Consider the following 14,459-nt stretch of genomic DNA (forward strand, 5'->3'; position numbering starts at 1 on the left):
CACTGTTCAGCCGTGGCTTCCACATGAAGCTGCCTTATACTGAATCAGACTCTTGGTCCATCAAGGCTGGTACTGTCTACTTTGACCACCAGTAGCAAGCCAGAGTCTCAGATTGAAGTCTTTCTCATTACCTGTCACCTCATCATTTTAGCTAGAGATGCTGGGGATGGAACCTGGGACTTTCTGTGTGCTGAGCAGATGCTGTACAACTGAGCCACAGGCCTCCATCTGCTGTCCACTTGTGTGGAGAAAGCAAAGGGTTAGAATTCTTTCTGCTGCAAACTGAACTGTTTTCTGCAGAACCAGACAATGACTTGCATGTCCAAATGAACTACTTCTTCAGATGCTACAGACAAAACTTACTTGTAACCTCAAACACGGTGCTTTCTGAAGGGATTGGTTCACACATTCTGCTGTGACATTTGGCCACAGTTCCATCATGCATCCTTAAAGCATTCTAGCCAGCGGTGTCATCTTACGCAGAGTTACTTTGGTTGAGAACATTTATGGAGGCACCCAGGACTAGGGGTCTTGGTTGACGATCTAGGCAAACACAATATTGGAGAAAGTAGACTTTTGAAAAATGATAAATGCATTACTGGCCTTGAGACCGTGGAAAGGACAGGCTATGAAAGAGAATTAAAATCTCCTGTACGGGTGAGGTGGGAGCAAACATAATTTCTCTGACCATGGTTCCAACCTGTGACACCCTCCACCCATCTGTGTGTTTTTGCGCCGATCCTGAATGTAGTCTGATGAGTCACCAAAAATAATGACAAGATCATTGAATTTAAAGGCAGGCCACCCTAGTGAGTTGTCTCTGTTCTGGCCCACTGTGTTTGCCCTTTTGTGTGTGAAAACTTTCACTGCTTCTCTGGTGTCCCACAGGTTGCCATGACAAAGCTGTCTTGCTGTATGAATATGTGGGGAAGAGAATCGTGGACCTGCAGCATACAGAAGTCCCTGATGCCTACCGAGGGAGAGGAATCGCTAAACATCTGGCAAAGGTATGGATTTTCAGGGATGTTTCTGGTGGTTGCAGGCTTATATTCAGTCACCTCGAGGCTGGACTACTGTAATGCCCTCTACATGGGGCTACCCTTGTGCCGGACCCGGAAACTGCAGTTGGTGCAGAACGCTGCTGCCCGGCTGCCATTAGGGCTCCCAAGACGGGAGCACATTCGGCCGGGGCTCCAGGGTCTGCACTGGCTGCCAGTAATATTCCGAGTCCGGTACAAGGTGTTGGTCGTTACCTTTAAAGCCCTATATGGCCTAGGACCTGCCTACCTTAGTGACCGTCTCTCCCCACACGTTCCCCAGAGAGTACTACGTTCAGGTTCGCAAAACCTGTTGGTAGTCCCCGGGCCAAAGGAGGCCCGCCTAAAATCCACCAGGGACCGGGCCTTCTCAATAACGGCACCTTATTGGTGGAACCAGCTGCCGGAAGAGGTGCGGGCCCTGCGGGATCTAGGGCAATTCCGCAGGGCCTGTAAGACAGCCCTCTTCCGGCAGGCCTATAATATTAACTGACAATGAAAATATCTTGGATGGAACAAAATGCATCTATAGACCGCCGGTTTTATTCTATCTTGTTTTTATTAATTTATGGTCAATTGTATTTTAATTGTATTTTTAAATGTTTTAAACTGAAGTGTTTGAATTATTGTGCTGTAAGCCGCCCTGAGACACTTGGGTGAGAAGGGCGGGGTATAAATCCTAATATAAATAAATAAATAAATAAAATAGAAGAAGGGTTGGTTTTTATACATTGCTTTTCTCTACCCTGAGGAGTCTCCAAGTGGCTTGCAATCTCCTTCCCTTCCTCTCCCCACAACAGGCACCTCATGAGGTAGATGAGGCTGAGAGAGTTCTGAGAGAACTGACTGGCCTAAAGTCACCCAGCAGGCTTCATGTGGAGGATGAGCAGGAATCAAACCCGGTTCTCCAAGTTAGAATCTGCCACTCTTAACCACTACACTGCACTGACTGTCAGTAGTAGAAGTAGTAGTTAATTTTTTAGATTTACACGCTTAGGATAGCTTACACGATTCTCTTTCCCTTCAGTGTGAGGTGGACATGACAGAGACGATTTGCAGTGGACATGAGGGAGACGGTGTGAGGTGGACAGTGTGATGTGGGCATGAAGGAGAGAGCTGAGGTGGCTATGAAGGAGAGAGTGTTACTGGCCCTGGTCACACAATAAGATTCATGGATGTACAGGAATTTATTCATTCAGACAAATGATTCACAGTGATTTTTTTTGGGGGGGGTGGAGTTTAGAAGACAGAGGTGAGATCTGGTGGCTATCAAGACAATTCCAGGAAGGGCCAGGCGCCACAGCATAGTTCCAACCTGTGACACCCACCAACCGCCATCTTTTGAAAAGATTTTTTTAAAAAGCTGCATAGCCAATCAAAAGCCCTGATGAACAAAAACCGCAGCCCGCTTTCTAAAAACACTTGCTGGGTACCAAGGAAACTGTTGGGGACACTCTGTTGCCTTTGGGTACCATGTTGGGGACACCTGTATTAAATTGTTCTGATGAGTTTGGGGGTGGGGGGATTAAGTTTTGCAGTCCGCCTGGAGTCTTGGTGAGAAAGGTGGACTATAATTGAATGTGCACAGAGCTGCTGAGGACTGAGCTGAGCCTCGAATGATGCCATCGCAAGCAACTGGCCCTGCTGTTTTAAGCAAGGCATCAGAAGGGGGAACGCAAAAATAAGAACAGGAATTTACCGACAACAGAACATAGGGACTGGCTGACTCTGGTAAATCAGTCAATTGGAAGAGGTGAAGAAGACCAAAAGTGTAGTGTGTGACGTGGACTAGGGAAGGCAGGTAAGGGAAGGCCATATATCTGATAAAAACTTGCTCTGATAATTCCCAATGAAGGCCTGTTTCTTCCCTGCTTTGTTGTCTCTGCCATACATTCTGCTCTCCTGGAAGCTCTGCTTGGTCTTTGGAAGCAGCCAGCAGTGCTGTCCTGAGTAGAGTTACAGCCTTCTAAGGCCCTTTTAAGCTACTTTGGGGCAGGGGGGAATGCAGCTCTGACTACATACCCTTGACATCATTTGCAAAAAGAAGTGTGGTGCGCCCCCCCCCCCCCACACACACACCCCAGAAGAGGGTTACTGGAGATAACTTGAGTAGCTACAAAGTTCAGCATGGGAGTAAAAGAGAGTCTTCCTTGGCTTTTTTGGAGTTTAGGTTGCCGGTTTTAATTTTTTTTTTTTTGCCTGATTCTGCTCCTGTGTCTGCAGAAAAGAAACCAGGAACATTTTTCTTGGCCTAGACCAAGTGGCAGAATGCAAGGACTCCACTGGTTACCTTAGGGGTGCCAGGTCTGACTCAAGAAATACCTGGGGACTTTGGGGGTAGAGTCAGGAGCAAGCGTGCGACAAGCACGATTGAATTCCCAAGGGAGTTCTGGCCATCACATTTAAAGGGACCCACACACCTTTTAAATGCCTTCCCTTCATTGGAAATCATGGAAGATAGGGGCACCTTCTTTTGGGGCTCATAGGATTGGACCCCCTGGTTCAATCCTCTTGAAACTTGGAGGGGGGGAGGGGTTGAGGAGAGGCACCAAATGTTGAAAATTTGGTACCTCTGCTTCAAAAAACAGGTGCCCAGAGCCCCAGATACCCACAGATCGATTCTCCATTATACCCTAGGGCCTATGGGAACCGGTCTCCATAGGGAATAATGGAATGCCCAGCAGACATTTCCCTCCCCGCCTCCCACCCCCACTATCTGATAATCCTGACGCAGAGGGAGGGCTAGCCAAACGGGGGGAATCCCCGCACCACTGGGGATTGGCAATCCTAGGCTACATTTGTGTTGGGCTGCCTTCAGAGGCACTTGAACAGAACTAATTTAAGGGGGGGAGGGGAGTGGCATCTGTAAAATCATCTAATAACAGGTCTCACAATATGTTTTGCCCTTTTCACGCTTGGCAATTAAACATTTTTATATTGATATGGGGACTGGAGATCAGCTCCCCTGGAGGAAATGGCAGCATTGAATGGTGGACTTGATGGCATTATACCCCCCTGATATTCCTTCCCCTCCCCAAATGCCGCCTCCCTCCACCCCTTAGATCTCCAGGAAGTGATTCTATGGTTGTAACCCTACAACCATAGAATCACAGAGCTGAAAGGGACCTCCAGGGTCATCTAGCTTGAAGGAGCTGGGCATGTTTAGCCTGGAGAGGAGGCGGCTGAGAGGTGACATGATCGCCATCTTCAAGGACTTGAAGGGCTGGCATATAGAGAGGATGACACGCAGGGTTTTTTTTTTTTGAGCAGGAACGCAGTCCCGGCTGGCTTGGCATCAGGGTTTGTGGCCTAATATGCAAATCAGTTCCTGCTGGGCTTATTCTAAAAAAAAAGCCCTTTGTGAAACAATGGTGATGTCAGGGGTGTGGCCTAATATGCAAATTAGTTCCCGCTGGGCCTTTTCTACAAAAAAAGCCCTGATGGTGTGGAATTGTTTTCTGTGGCCCCAGAAGGTAGAACCAGAACCAGTGGGTTGAAATTAAATCAAAGGAGTTTCTGGCTCAACATTAGGAAGAACTTCCAGACCGTTAGAGCGGTTCCTCAGTGGAATAGGCTTCCTCCTTGGGAGGTGGTGGGCTCTCCTTCCTTGGAGGTTTTTAAGCAGAGACTAGATGACCCTTTGACAGCAATGAGGATCCTGTGAATTTAGGGGGAGGTATCTGTGAGTTTCCTGCATTGTGCAGGGGTAGGGTTACCAAGTCCAATTAAAGAAAAATCTGGGGACTTTGGAGGCGGAGCCAGGAGACTTTGGGGGTGGAGCCAGGAGACATTGGGGGTGGAGCCAGGAACAAGGATGTGACAAGCATAATTGAACTCCAAGGGAGTTCTGGCCATCACATTTAAAGGGACAGCACGCCTTTTTAAATGCTTTTCTTCCATAGGAAATAATTAAGGATAGGGGCACCATCTTTTGGGGCTCATAGAATTGGACCCTCTGGTCCAATCGTTTTGAAACTTGGGGGGTATTTTGGGGAGAGGCACTAGATGCTATACGAAAAATCTGGTGCCTCTACCTCAAAAAATAGCGCCCCCCAGAGCCCCCAATACCCACGGATCAATTCCTTATTATTCCCTATGGGAATCGTTCTCCATAGGGAATAATAGAGTGCCTAGTAGACATTCCCCCACACGCTTTCTAAAGGGGGGGGGGGAGGACCTCCATACCAGGGAATCCCCCCTCCCTGTCCCCTCCCTCTCTCACACACACACAAATACTTACTTGGTCTTCTTCCAGCAGAACTTTGCTTACTGTGAAAACGAAAGCAAGGCTGCACAGGAAAAGAAAGGGAGGGCCGTTCTCCATGGAAACTGTTACTGACCCTTTCCCATGAAGCCCTTCCTGTTTCCTGTGCAGCCTTAAAGGGGCACACGGATCAGAAGCTCTACAACAACATGATGCCTACAGGTACGTTCTCTCTCCCCCCCGCCCCCCTCCCGCTTCCAGATTTTTTGAGAGCAGGGGAGGAGGCTGCAAATTCAGGGGTCCCCCGCCAGGGCGGGGGGGGGGGGTTGAGAAGCCTATATGCAGGGGTTTGGACTAGATGACCCTGAAGGTCCCTTCCAGTTCCAACTCTTGATTCTATGATTTTTATACTCCCCTGCACAATGCGGGAAATTCACAAATACCTCCCCCCCACACACACACACACCATGATGTCTGTGTAAGAGGAAATATCATTGGATGATTCTGAAATAGTTGTTTACTAAGCATCTACAACATTCAGGCAAAACTTTGAAAGTGACAATAAAAAAATAATCCATCCAGATCGATTTTGGGCCTGGCTCACTCCTGAGCATTGAAAAGTCAAGTTGCAAAACTGGCTGAAACTGAAAAAAAGTTTGTCCTTGCTGACTTGGAATGCTGGGAACAGCCATAAAGCTATAAAGCAGCTGTGAAGATGCTGTTAAGAGACAGCAAGAGTGACTGTAGGGTTGCCAGGTCTGTCTTGGAAAGTACTTTGAGACCTTGGGGGTGGATCCAGGAGAGGGTGGGGTCTGAGGAGGGGAGGGGCCTCAGCTTGGCACAATGCCATAGAGTCTATCCTTCCAAGCAGCCATTTTCTCCAGGGCAGCTGATCTCTGCCAGCTGGAGATCAGTTGTAAAAGTGGGAGATCCCCAGGCCACACCTGGAGGCTGGCAACCCTAGATGACTGGCAAATACTTCTAGCTTTGTTGAAAGGCTTTGAAACTGAGTGGGAAATATAAGCGTTTGCCTTCAGATTCCTATGTTTATCTTTCAGTTTTGAAGGGGTTGTCAGGTCTTACTGGGCACAAAGCTCTTCCTAGTTGTTTTTGGCATGCACAATGATGACATCACCTGGAAGTGACATCATCGTGCCAGGCCCGTCGCTGTCAGGTTCCCTGACAATTAGAATCATAGAGTTGGAAGGGACCTTGTGAATGACCCAGTTTGTGCAGGAAACTCACAAATACTTTACGAATGCACAAATTGGGTCACTCACAAGTTGGGAAACTCACAAATTGGGTCAGGATGTCAAATGGTTCTGCTGAATTGGGAATATTCACTCATTCAGACAATTTAATTCCTTGTATTATCTTGAATTGCATACCAGTATATCTGTACTAAGTATAATTTTCTGTTTTGCTTAAACGTGTATACTTTGGCATTTTGCTTGCTGTAACTTTCTCAAGATGTGCAGGAGGAAAATGTTGGCAGTAGAACTGTTCTCTGGTAGGCATGGCAGTGTCTTGCTTTGGCCAGATGACCTTGAGCATCCAGCAAAGACGCTCTATGCTGTATACCTAACCCTGGGAACCTAATTGACAGGGGCTGGCTTTAATTTGCACACCTTTTTGCTTGGTATATTATTGGTTCTGTTTGTAAATTACTCTATTCTTGGCAATGGCTTCATAGCACAATGGTCCATTGCTCTGTATTGATCTCTAATAAACTTCTGACCATTTTCATATGTGCTGAGTTGACTGGGATCGATAACTGGCAAAATCTCACAGTCATGTGGTGACGTTCTAGCACAGGGGTGTCAAATATGCGGCCCAGGGGCCAAATCAGCCCCCCAGAGGGCTCCTATCAGGCCCATGAACTGCTGGCTGTCATCTGCTTCCCTCTCCCTCTCCCTTGCTTCCTTCTGCATAACAGCTTGTTTTGCCAGGCTTGCTCAGGAGCTACAAAGAAAAGCATCTATTTTCTCCATTGGCTGAGGCGCCTTCCTTGGGAAGGAAGGGTGGGGGAGAGAGCTTGCTTTGCCTGGCTCTCTCAATCCCACAGCAGAGCTACTGAGCCAAGCGTCTCTTCATTCTATTGGCTAAGGCTCCTTCCCCTCCTGGTCCCCTGGGGAAGGAAGGAAAGAGCCAGAGCTTCCTTTGCCCGGTTCCCTGGATCCCATGGGAGAAATACAAAGAAAGCACCTTAAAGATTAATGACTGCTTATGTTTTAAGGGTTTTTAAAAAATCTTTCATTTTCTTTGTGTCCTTTATAAAGTTTATCTCTCTGCTACCTATTCTTAACATGGCCCAGCCCGACAAGGTCTCATTTGTGTCAGATCCGGCCCTCATAGATGAATTGGACTCCCCTGCTCTGTAGGGCTGCCAAGTCCAATTCAAGAAATATCTGGGGACATTGGGGGTGGAGCCAGGTGACATTGGGGGCGGAGCCAAGATCAAGGCTGTGACAAGCATAATTGAACTCCAAAGGGAGTTCTGGCCATCACATTTAAAGGGACAGCACACCTTTTTAAATGTCTTCCTTCCATAGGAAATAATGGATGGGGCACCTTCTTTTGGGGCTCATAGAATTGGACCCCCTGGTCCAATCATTTTGAAAATTGGGGGGTATTTCGGGGAGAGGCACTAGATGCTATACTGAAAACTTGGTGCCTCTACCTCAAAAAACAACCCCCCCGAGCCCCCGATACCCGTGGATCAATTCCCCATTATTCCCTATGGGAATCATTCTCCGTTGGGAATAATTGCCCAGTAGACATTTCCCTCCCATCGCTTTCTGATGACCCTAAGGCGGGGGGGGGGACCCTCCAAACCTGGGGATTGGCAACCTTCTCTCTCACTCTCACTCACACACACAGAGAGACACTTACCGGTTGGTTCCTCCACAAAGACATCTGAAAAGAACAGAGGCTACACTGCGCTCTCTCTGTCTCTCTCTGTCTCACACACACACTCACACACATACACAAACACACAGTTCCTCTGAAACAAAAGCAAAACAAACCGAGGGACTGCATTGCTGACCCTTCCCATGAAGTACTTCCTGCTCAACTTTAAAGGCACACACACACATTTTGAAGCGGACCTGGGGATTGGGAAGCCTACTGCTCTAGTATGTTAGAATGCTCCCTGTGTGCTGGCACTCTTTGGGGGCAGGACTCCCCCCACTGGCCAGTTCCATAGCAGCAGGTTGGAGGCCCCCAAATTGGGGGCGCCCCCTCCAGGGGTGGGGGAATGGGAACCCTAGAGATGTATAATTTTGAAGTGTTAATTTGCATGTATTAGGGTTGCCAATCCCCAGGTGGGGGCAGGGGATCCCCCGGTTTGGAGGCCCTCTCCCTGCTTCAGGGTTGTCAGAAAGTGGGGGGGGAGGGGAGGGAAATGTCTGCTGGGTACTCATGATTCCCTCTGGAGATTTATTCCCATAGAAAATCATGGAGAATTGATCCGTGGGTATCTGGGGCTCTGGAGGGGCTGGTTTTTGGGGTAGAGGCACCAAATTTTCAGTGTAGTATCTAGTGCCTCTTCCCAAACTACCCCCCAAATTCTAAAAAGATTAGACAAGGGGGTCCAATTCTATGAGCCCCAAAAGAAGGTGCCCCATCCTTCATTATTTCCTATGGAAGGAAGGAATTGAAAAGGTGTGCCGTCCCTTTAAATGTGATGGCCAGAACTCCCTTTGGAGTTCAATTATGCTTGTCACAGCCTTGATCTTGGCTCCACCCCTAATGTCTCCTGGCTCCACCCCCAAAGTCTCCTGGCTCCACCTCCAAAGTCCCCAGATATTTCTTGAATTGGACTTGGCAGCCCTACCTAGCATGTACCCAATTCATAGCTGCTACTTCTAAGGCCTAACCTCCCCTTGGGCCTGATGGGAAATGGCTGGTGATCTGGGGAGGGTGGGCTTTGGGAAGGGGAGTGGCCTCAGCAGCCTCTAAAGCAGCCATTTTCCCCAGGGAAACAGATGGGCAAAATACAAATGATCCACAGATGATTTGTAATTCTGGGAGAGATCCACACCTCCCGTGGAGGTTGCTAACCCTAGGCATGCATCTGAATCTTCCCTCAGTGTTTGTGTTATTGAATTAGCTAAAGATCATGCTCCTGTGGCCAAACATTGAAGAAGGACAAAGGAAGGAAAACCTGCCGTTTATGAATCCGTGCCTTCTATTGGCTATGTTGTTCTGGGCAGTTCCCTGTTTTGGGGGCCCATTGAACTGAATTTGGGGATGGGGAAGGGAGAGAAGCCATCCTGCTGCATCTGTGATTGTGGTTTCCTCCCCACCCCCTTCTCTGGTATTAATCCTGCCCTCTGCAATATACAGAATAAAGATGAGGACACTTTTCAGTGTCCTTTGTCTGTGTGAGGCCATGATCAGGGGGCACGGTGAGTGCCTGGGGTAGGGTGGGGGTTTCTTCCACATGAAGAAGCTCCCCTAAGCCCGTTAGGGGAGGGCGGGATATAAATCTAATAAATAAATAAATGTTAAAGGGGTTGTGGCTTTGGCTGAGGAAACATTCACTCCTTGTTCTTAGGAATGCTCCTTTGAGTATCTGCATCACAGGCTCTCTTTCACCCTGTCCTGCACTCTGAGCAAAGCAAGTTTTAGGAGCCTTCCCCCCGCCCGGTCCTGCATACATGTTATTCTAGCAGTTGAGAGGGGAAAACAGGTGTGCCCATGTGTTGTGCGTTATCCTTTTTTTAGCAATGCACTGCCACTTCATTTGGTCTATTACCTTAGCTAGGCCATTTTTAAACATTAATTCCAAAATACTTTCCTACACACTGAGAATCTTATCAGAAATTAATTATTGCCGCATTACTCCCCAAACGCTTACTTTGTTTTAGAATTCCAACACCCTGACAACATTTTTTTAAATCTTACTGATTGTAGTTACAATCCATTTTCCCTTCAAGCAAGCTCATACGACTTCCCAGTTTTAGTTAATTGAAACATTTATTAGCTGCCTTTCTTCCTAATGGAGCTCAGAGTGGTTTAGAAACCGAAGAAGAATTACAGATTTATACCCTGCCCTTCTCTCTGAATCAGAGACTCAGAGCAGCTTACAAACTCCTATATCTTCCCCCTCCACAACAGACACCCTATGAGGTGGGTGGGGCTGAGAGGGCTCTCACAGCAGCTGCCCTTTCAAGGACAACCTCTGCCAGAGTTATGGCTAACCCAAGGCCATTCCAGCAGGTGCAAGTGGAGGAGTGGGGAATCAAACCCAATCAAATAAGCATTCTCATTTCTAGGTTTAGGTTTATGTATTATTTTTTAGGAGCCCTGTGGTGCAGAGTGGTAAGCTGCAGTACTGCTTTCCAAGCTCTGCTCACGACCTGAGTTCGATCCCAGCGGAAGTTGGGTTCAGGAAGCCAGCTCAAGGTTGACTCTGTCTTCCATCCTTCCAAGGTTGCTTGCTGGGGGTAAAGTGTAGATGACTGGGGAAGGCAATGGCAAACTACCTCGTAACAAGAAAATGTCAGGATGTGACATCACCCCATGGGTTAGTAATAACTTGGTGCTTGCACGGGAAACTACCTTTATATTTTCTTTATATATTACTTTATATTACTTTTTATTGTCATTTCTAAAAAGATATTTATTCCCTGGTTTTCTCCCCAAGGGAGGAGAGACCCAAAGCAGGTTACAACGGCTCCCATTTTATCTTTGCAACAACCCTGTGTGATAAGTTGGACTGAGAGAAAATGGCTGGCCCCAGTTCACCCAGCTGGTTTCCATGGCAGAGCAAGGGCTTGAACCAGGCTGTTCCAGATCCTAGTTTGAGGCTCTGACCACTACACTGGGCTCTGCAGACAGCAGTGCTGGAAATTTGGAGACCTAAAGGCAGAAGCAGATTTCTTCTACATGGCAAAGCATATATGTTTAGTCTCAGGATGTAGGCTGGGTGAAAAAAGACTAACACCGCAGGATGCTGATGGCAGTGTTTCCTTTGTGTTTCCAGGCAGCCTTGGATTTTGTGGTGGAAGAGGACTTGAAAGCTCACCTGACATGTTGGTACATCCAGAAATACGTCAAGGAGAACCCGCTGCCTCAGTATCTGGAACGCTTGCAGTCTTAACGGAGGAAAACATCGTAGAGCCCCGATGGCTCGGACACTCGATAGCTTGTCCCCTGACTTTCCAACAACAGCCTTTGTTATTGCGCTGGTTCTGGGTCCCCAATTGTGTGGCCCTTGCTCAAAATTATTATTTTTCGTAAGGACGCAGTGTGCGGCCGACTGCTTGGTGCTTCCACCCGCCTCTGGTTCTTCCAGTGCTTTTTGGCTGACCTGGGATTGAATTGTTTCCTCTGGCCCTCTCCTTGGAAGAAACTTTCAGGTGTAAGAAAGGCAGTAGTGGTCGGAGAGCTGAGTTCCTTCTGTGCAGCCGTCGATGACGGGATTGCCGTCTTTTGTTCTTCCTCTCAAAGGAATGAAGCATTTAGGAATGCCATCTGAGAAATTTGGCATCAATGAACTTGTCAGCGCCAAACACAGCTGGAAGAGTCTGGATGCCACACTTGTGAGGGAGCGGAGATGGCTTTTTGATATCTGGGCAGCTCCTGAGCCACATATTAATATAGTAAGAAGGAGATAATTCTAACTGAATAGAATAAACCTGGGGGGGGAGGGACCTGGGGGGAAAATGCGTTTCAGTGCCATCTGCGTGGTGTTTTGGAGGAGGTATCATCTGGACCTGCCTCTAGTGGCACAAAAGAGGCCACAGTTCTTGTTCTCTGCCCTAGTCCCAGTCGCTGCCTGACAGAGGTGAAAAAGGGGCGGTGGTTTAATATGTTTATCCAGTTGGGTGGAAAACGTAAATGCTACTGCGCATCTGAGAAGGAAAAGAATCTGGTGCTGTCTGTGTTAGGGAGCTTGGTTTTGGTGGGATCCCCATGTTCTTATCAAGTGGAGGATATGGTTTGTTGTTGGGGAGAAGCAATAACAGACCCAAGAGTTGGGATGGGGGTTGGGGATGGAAGGAAGGAAATGGTGAAGGCAAACTTTGAGGGAAACAAATTCTGGGCACTGAGCAATAGGAAAGCCTGATGTTCTTGAGAACCACTTCTTGGGTCTCAAAGGGAAATGGGCTGAGGGGAAGGGGGACTACAACACTAGGAACCACACATTATAAGCTGCCCCCTCCCACAGGGTAACCGGTTGTCTCAACTCAGCTGGGTCTTCTGACTCTTCAAGGGTATTCTTGTGTGATTTAACCCAATCTTCACTCCTAGTGCATGGGTGTGTGTGTCATGTCTCCTGTGGATACAGTCTTACTCCAGACCAGCCTTTCTGCCCACCGCCCCGCCCCCCCAGACCCATTTCTTAGAATGCTGTCCCTTGAATGAGGCTGATAAGCAGAAATGATGAGACTTCGGAGAGACCCTGATTGTTCTGCAAACCATGCTAGGCCCAGCTTACCATGGTGATTGCAAAGTGGGGTGGGTGCTACGGTGGCTCTGGACATGTCAAATCACTGCTTCCTCTCCCCACCCTGGATCCATGCCTTTGGGAGGTTTGGTCGAACACTGAGTAGACTAGGTCCTCAGTCGAGATGCCCACATTGATGGGAAGGTTGGGCTGCTGTATTTGTACTCCCATTATTACCAGCAATAAGGCTGTTCTGTCTCATTAGAACTGGCTGTCAGCTGTTTGTCAGGGATGTTCCGTCCTCTCTCACATCCCTCCTGTCTTTCCGGGGTGGAAAAAACCTGCAGTCTTCCAAGCCAGCTTCCACGATGCCTGTGCGGACTGTTGCCCTGACAGCGAGGCACAGAGGACAAAATCAGTCATTGTGCAGCTAAGGAAACATGGAGGCCTTATAGATCGGTGGCTGCCAGTTTTCTTTCCTTCTTGTTCCCGTAAGGTGCTGCTTGTATCTGGAATACATCCTGTGGGTGCCTTTCAAAAGAAGTGAGAAGATCTTCGTCCCACTGCTTTTATACCCATACCTGACCTGTCTGTTCCTCAAGGAACCCACTGAAGAATCACAGCGTGTTTGATGCAGGGGTTTATTGCTCTGGATGGCAGATGAATGCTCTGGGGTGGGAGGCACTGGGCCTTTATCTAACTTTGGGTGAAGTCTGGTGCGCTCAAGGCAAGACAACCCGGCCTTAAGGACCTGCTGTTTTATGTTGGTGCTACAACAGTCTCTGACCTACAGAGATTTTTTTTATTATTATAATTTAACAATGGCCACAGAGTTTACTGCTGTACTCATCTCCTCTTTGTTCAGTTATGTTGATGGACAACACTGCCCTCCCTCCCTGTCAAAGCCAGGGGGCTCAATAACCCATCCCTTAACTATGGAAGGAATCCCCAACATCTACTGTGATGGAAAGTTCTGCCCCCACCTACCCTGTTTTTTAAGTAGCTAATCTCTGGGATAAGGGTGGTCTTTGCAGCTCAAAAAGACCTGGACCACTCTGATTTTGCGGCTGGGATTATCAATAGTTAAAAGAGCCCTCCGACAAATGGATTTTAAGGCACAATGTCTGTGCTGAAAAGCCCGGTGGGCCAACAATACAGCTTCCAAATCCATCAAATGTAAGACTTCTACTTGGCTGTTCTCTTCAGTGTTGGTTTCCTCCGCTTCTCTACTCAGTGTAGATTTATTTTAATTTCTTTCCTCCCTCTGATTCTGTTGTGGTTAAATAATGTGCCTTTCCTACTCAGGACTCGTTTTTAAAAAAAACCCTGACCATTTGGTGGTTGTTGTTTTTTTTTGTGTCTAACACAATCCTTTCTTGTGAACCGTATTCTTAATTAAACCTGACCTTATTGCATGGAATTCAATAAAAGGTGTGGCGAAATCAATCTGCCTAGATTCAGCTGCGTCTGTTCAGCAAAGGGGGAGAGAAAATATTTCTTGCTGGGGGGTTTACTTATCTCCAGGGATGTGTTTCTAAACATCTAACCCAAAGCAGAAGGTGGCTTAATAGTCATTCCCCTTCACACTTCAGAATGTCTCAATAGGGCAGAGGTTGTATAACTTTAAAAAAAACACTATTCTGCACAGTCCTGTGGTTGTTGAGTGGGACAGTTGCAAAGAGCCACTGGACATGATGTGATGGAAACAGTTAGAAGTTTTTAGCTGGCTCTCCCCCCCTCTCCCCCAGTAATTACAGGGCAAGGAGTTTAATCAAAGTGAAAGAGCTGCTCAGCTTGTGTGGAAATCAGTCATGGTTCCTAA

General features: G+C 47.7%; 1 protein-coding gene across 1 annotated transcript in view; it reads left to right on the forward strand.

Moving 5' to 3' along the window:
• Nucleotides 1-14,083, forward strand: part of NATD1 (N-acetyltransferase domain containing 1) — a 31,602-nt gene extending 17,519 nt beyond the window's left edge. Inside the window, exons 2-3 of the mRNA XM_060260486.1 lie at nt 889-1,007; nt 11,231-14,083. Coding sequence (XP_060116469.1) covers nt 889-1,007; nt 11,231-11,347 — 236 coding nt within the window. The 3' untranslated portion in view covers nt 11,348-14,083. The remainder of the gene's footprint in view (nt 1-888; nt 1,008-11,230) is intronic.
• Nucleotides 14,084-14,459: the final 376 nt, after the last annotated feature.

The sequence above is a fragment of the Heteronotia binoei genome, chromosome 20 (genome assembly GCF_032191835.1).
Source record: "Heteronotia binoei isolate CCM8104 ecotype False Entrance Well chromosome 20, APGP_CSIRO_Hbin_v1, whole genome shotgun sequence".
In the NCBI taxonomy this organism is placed as follows: domain Eukaryota; kingdom Metazoa; phylum Chordata; class Lepidosauria; order Squamata; family Gekkonidae; genus Heteronotia; species Heteronotia binoei.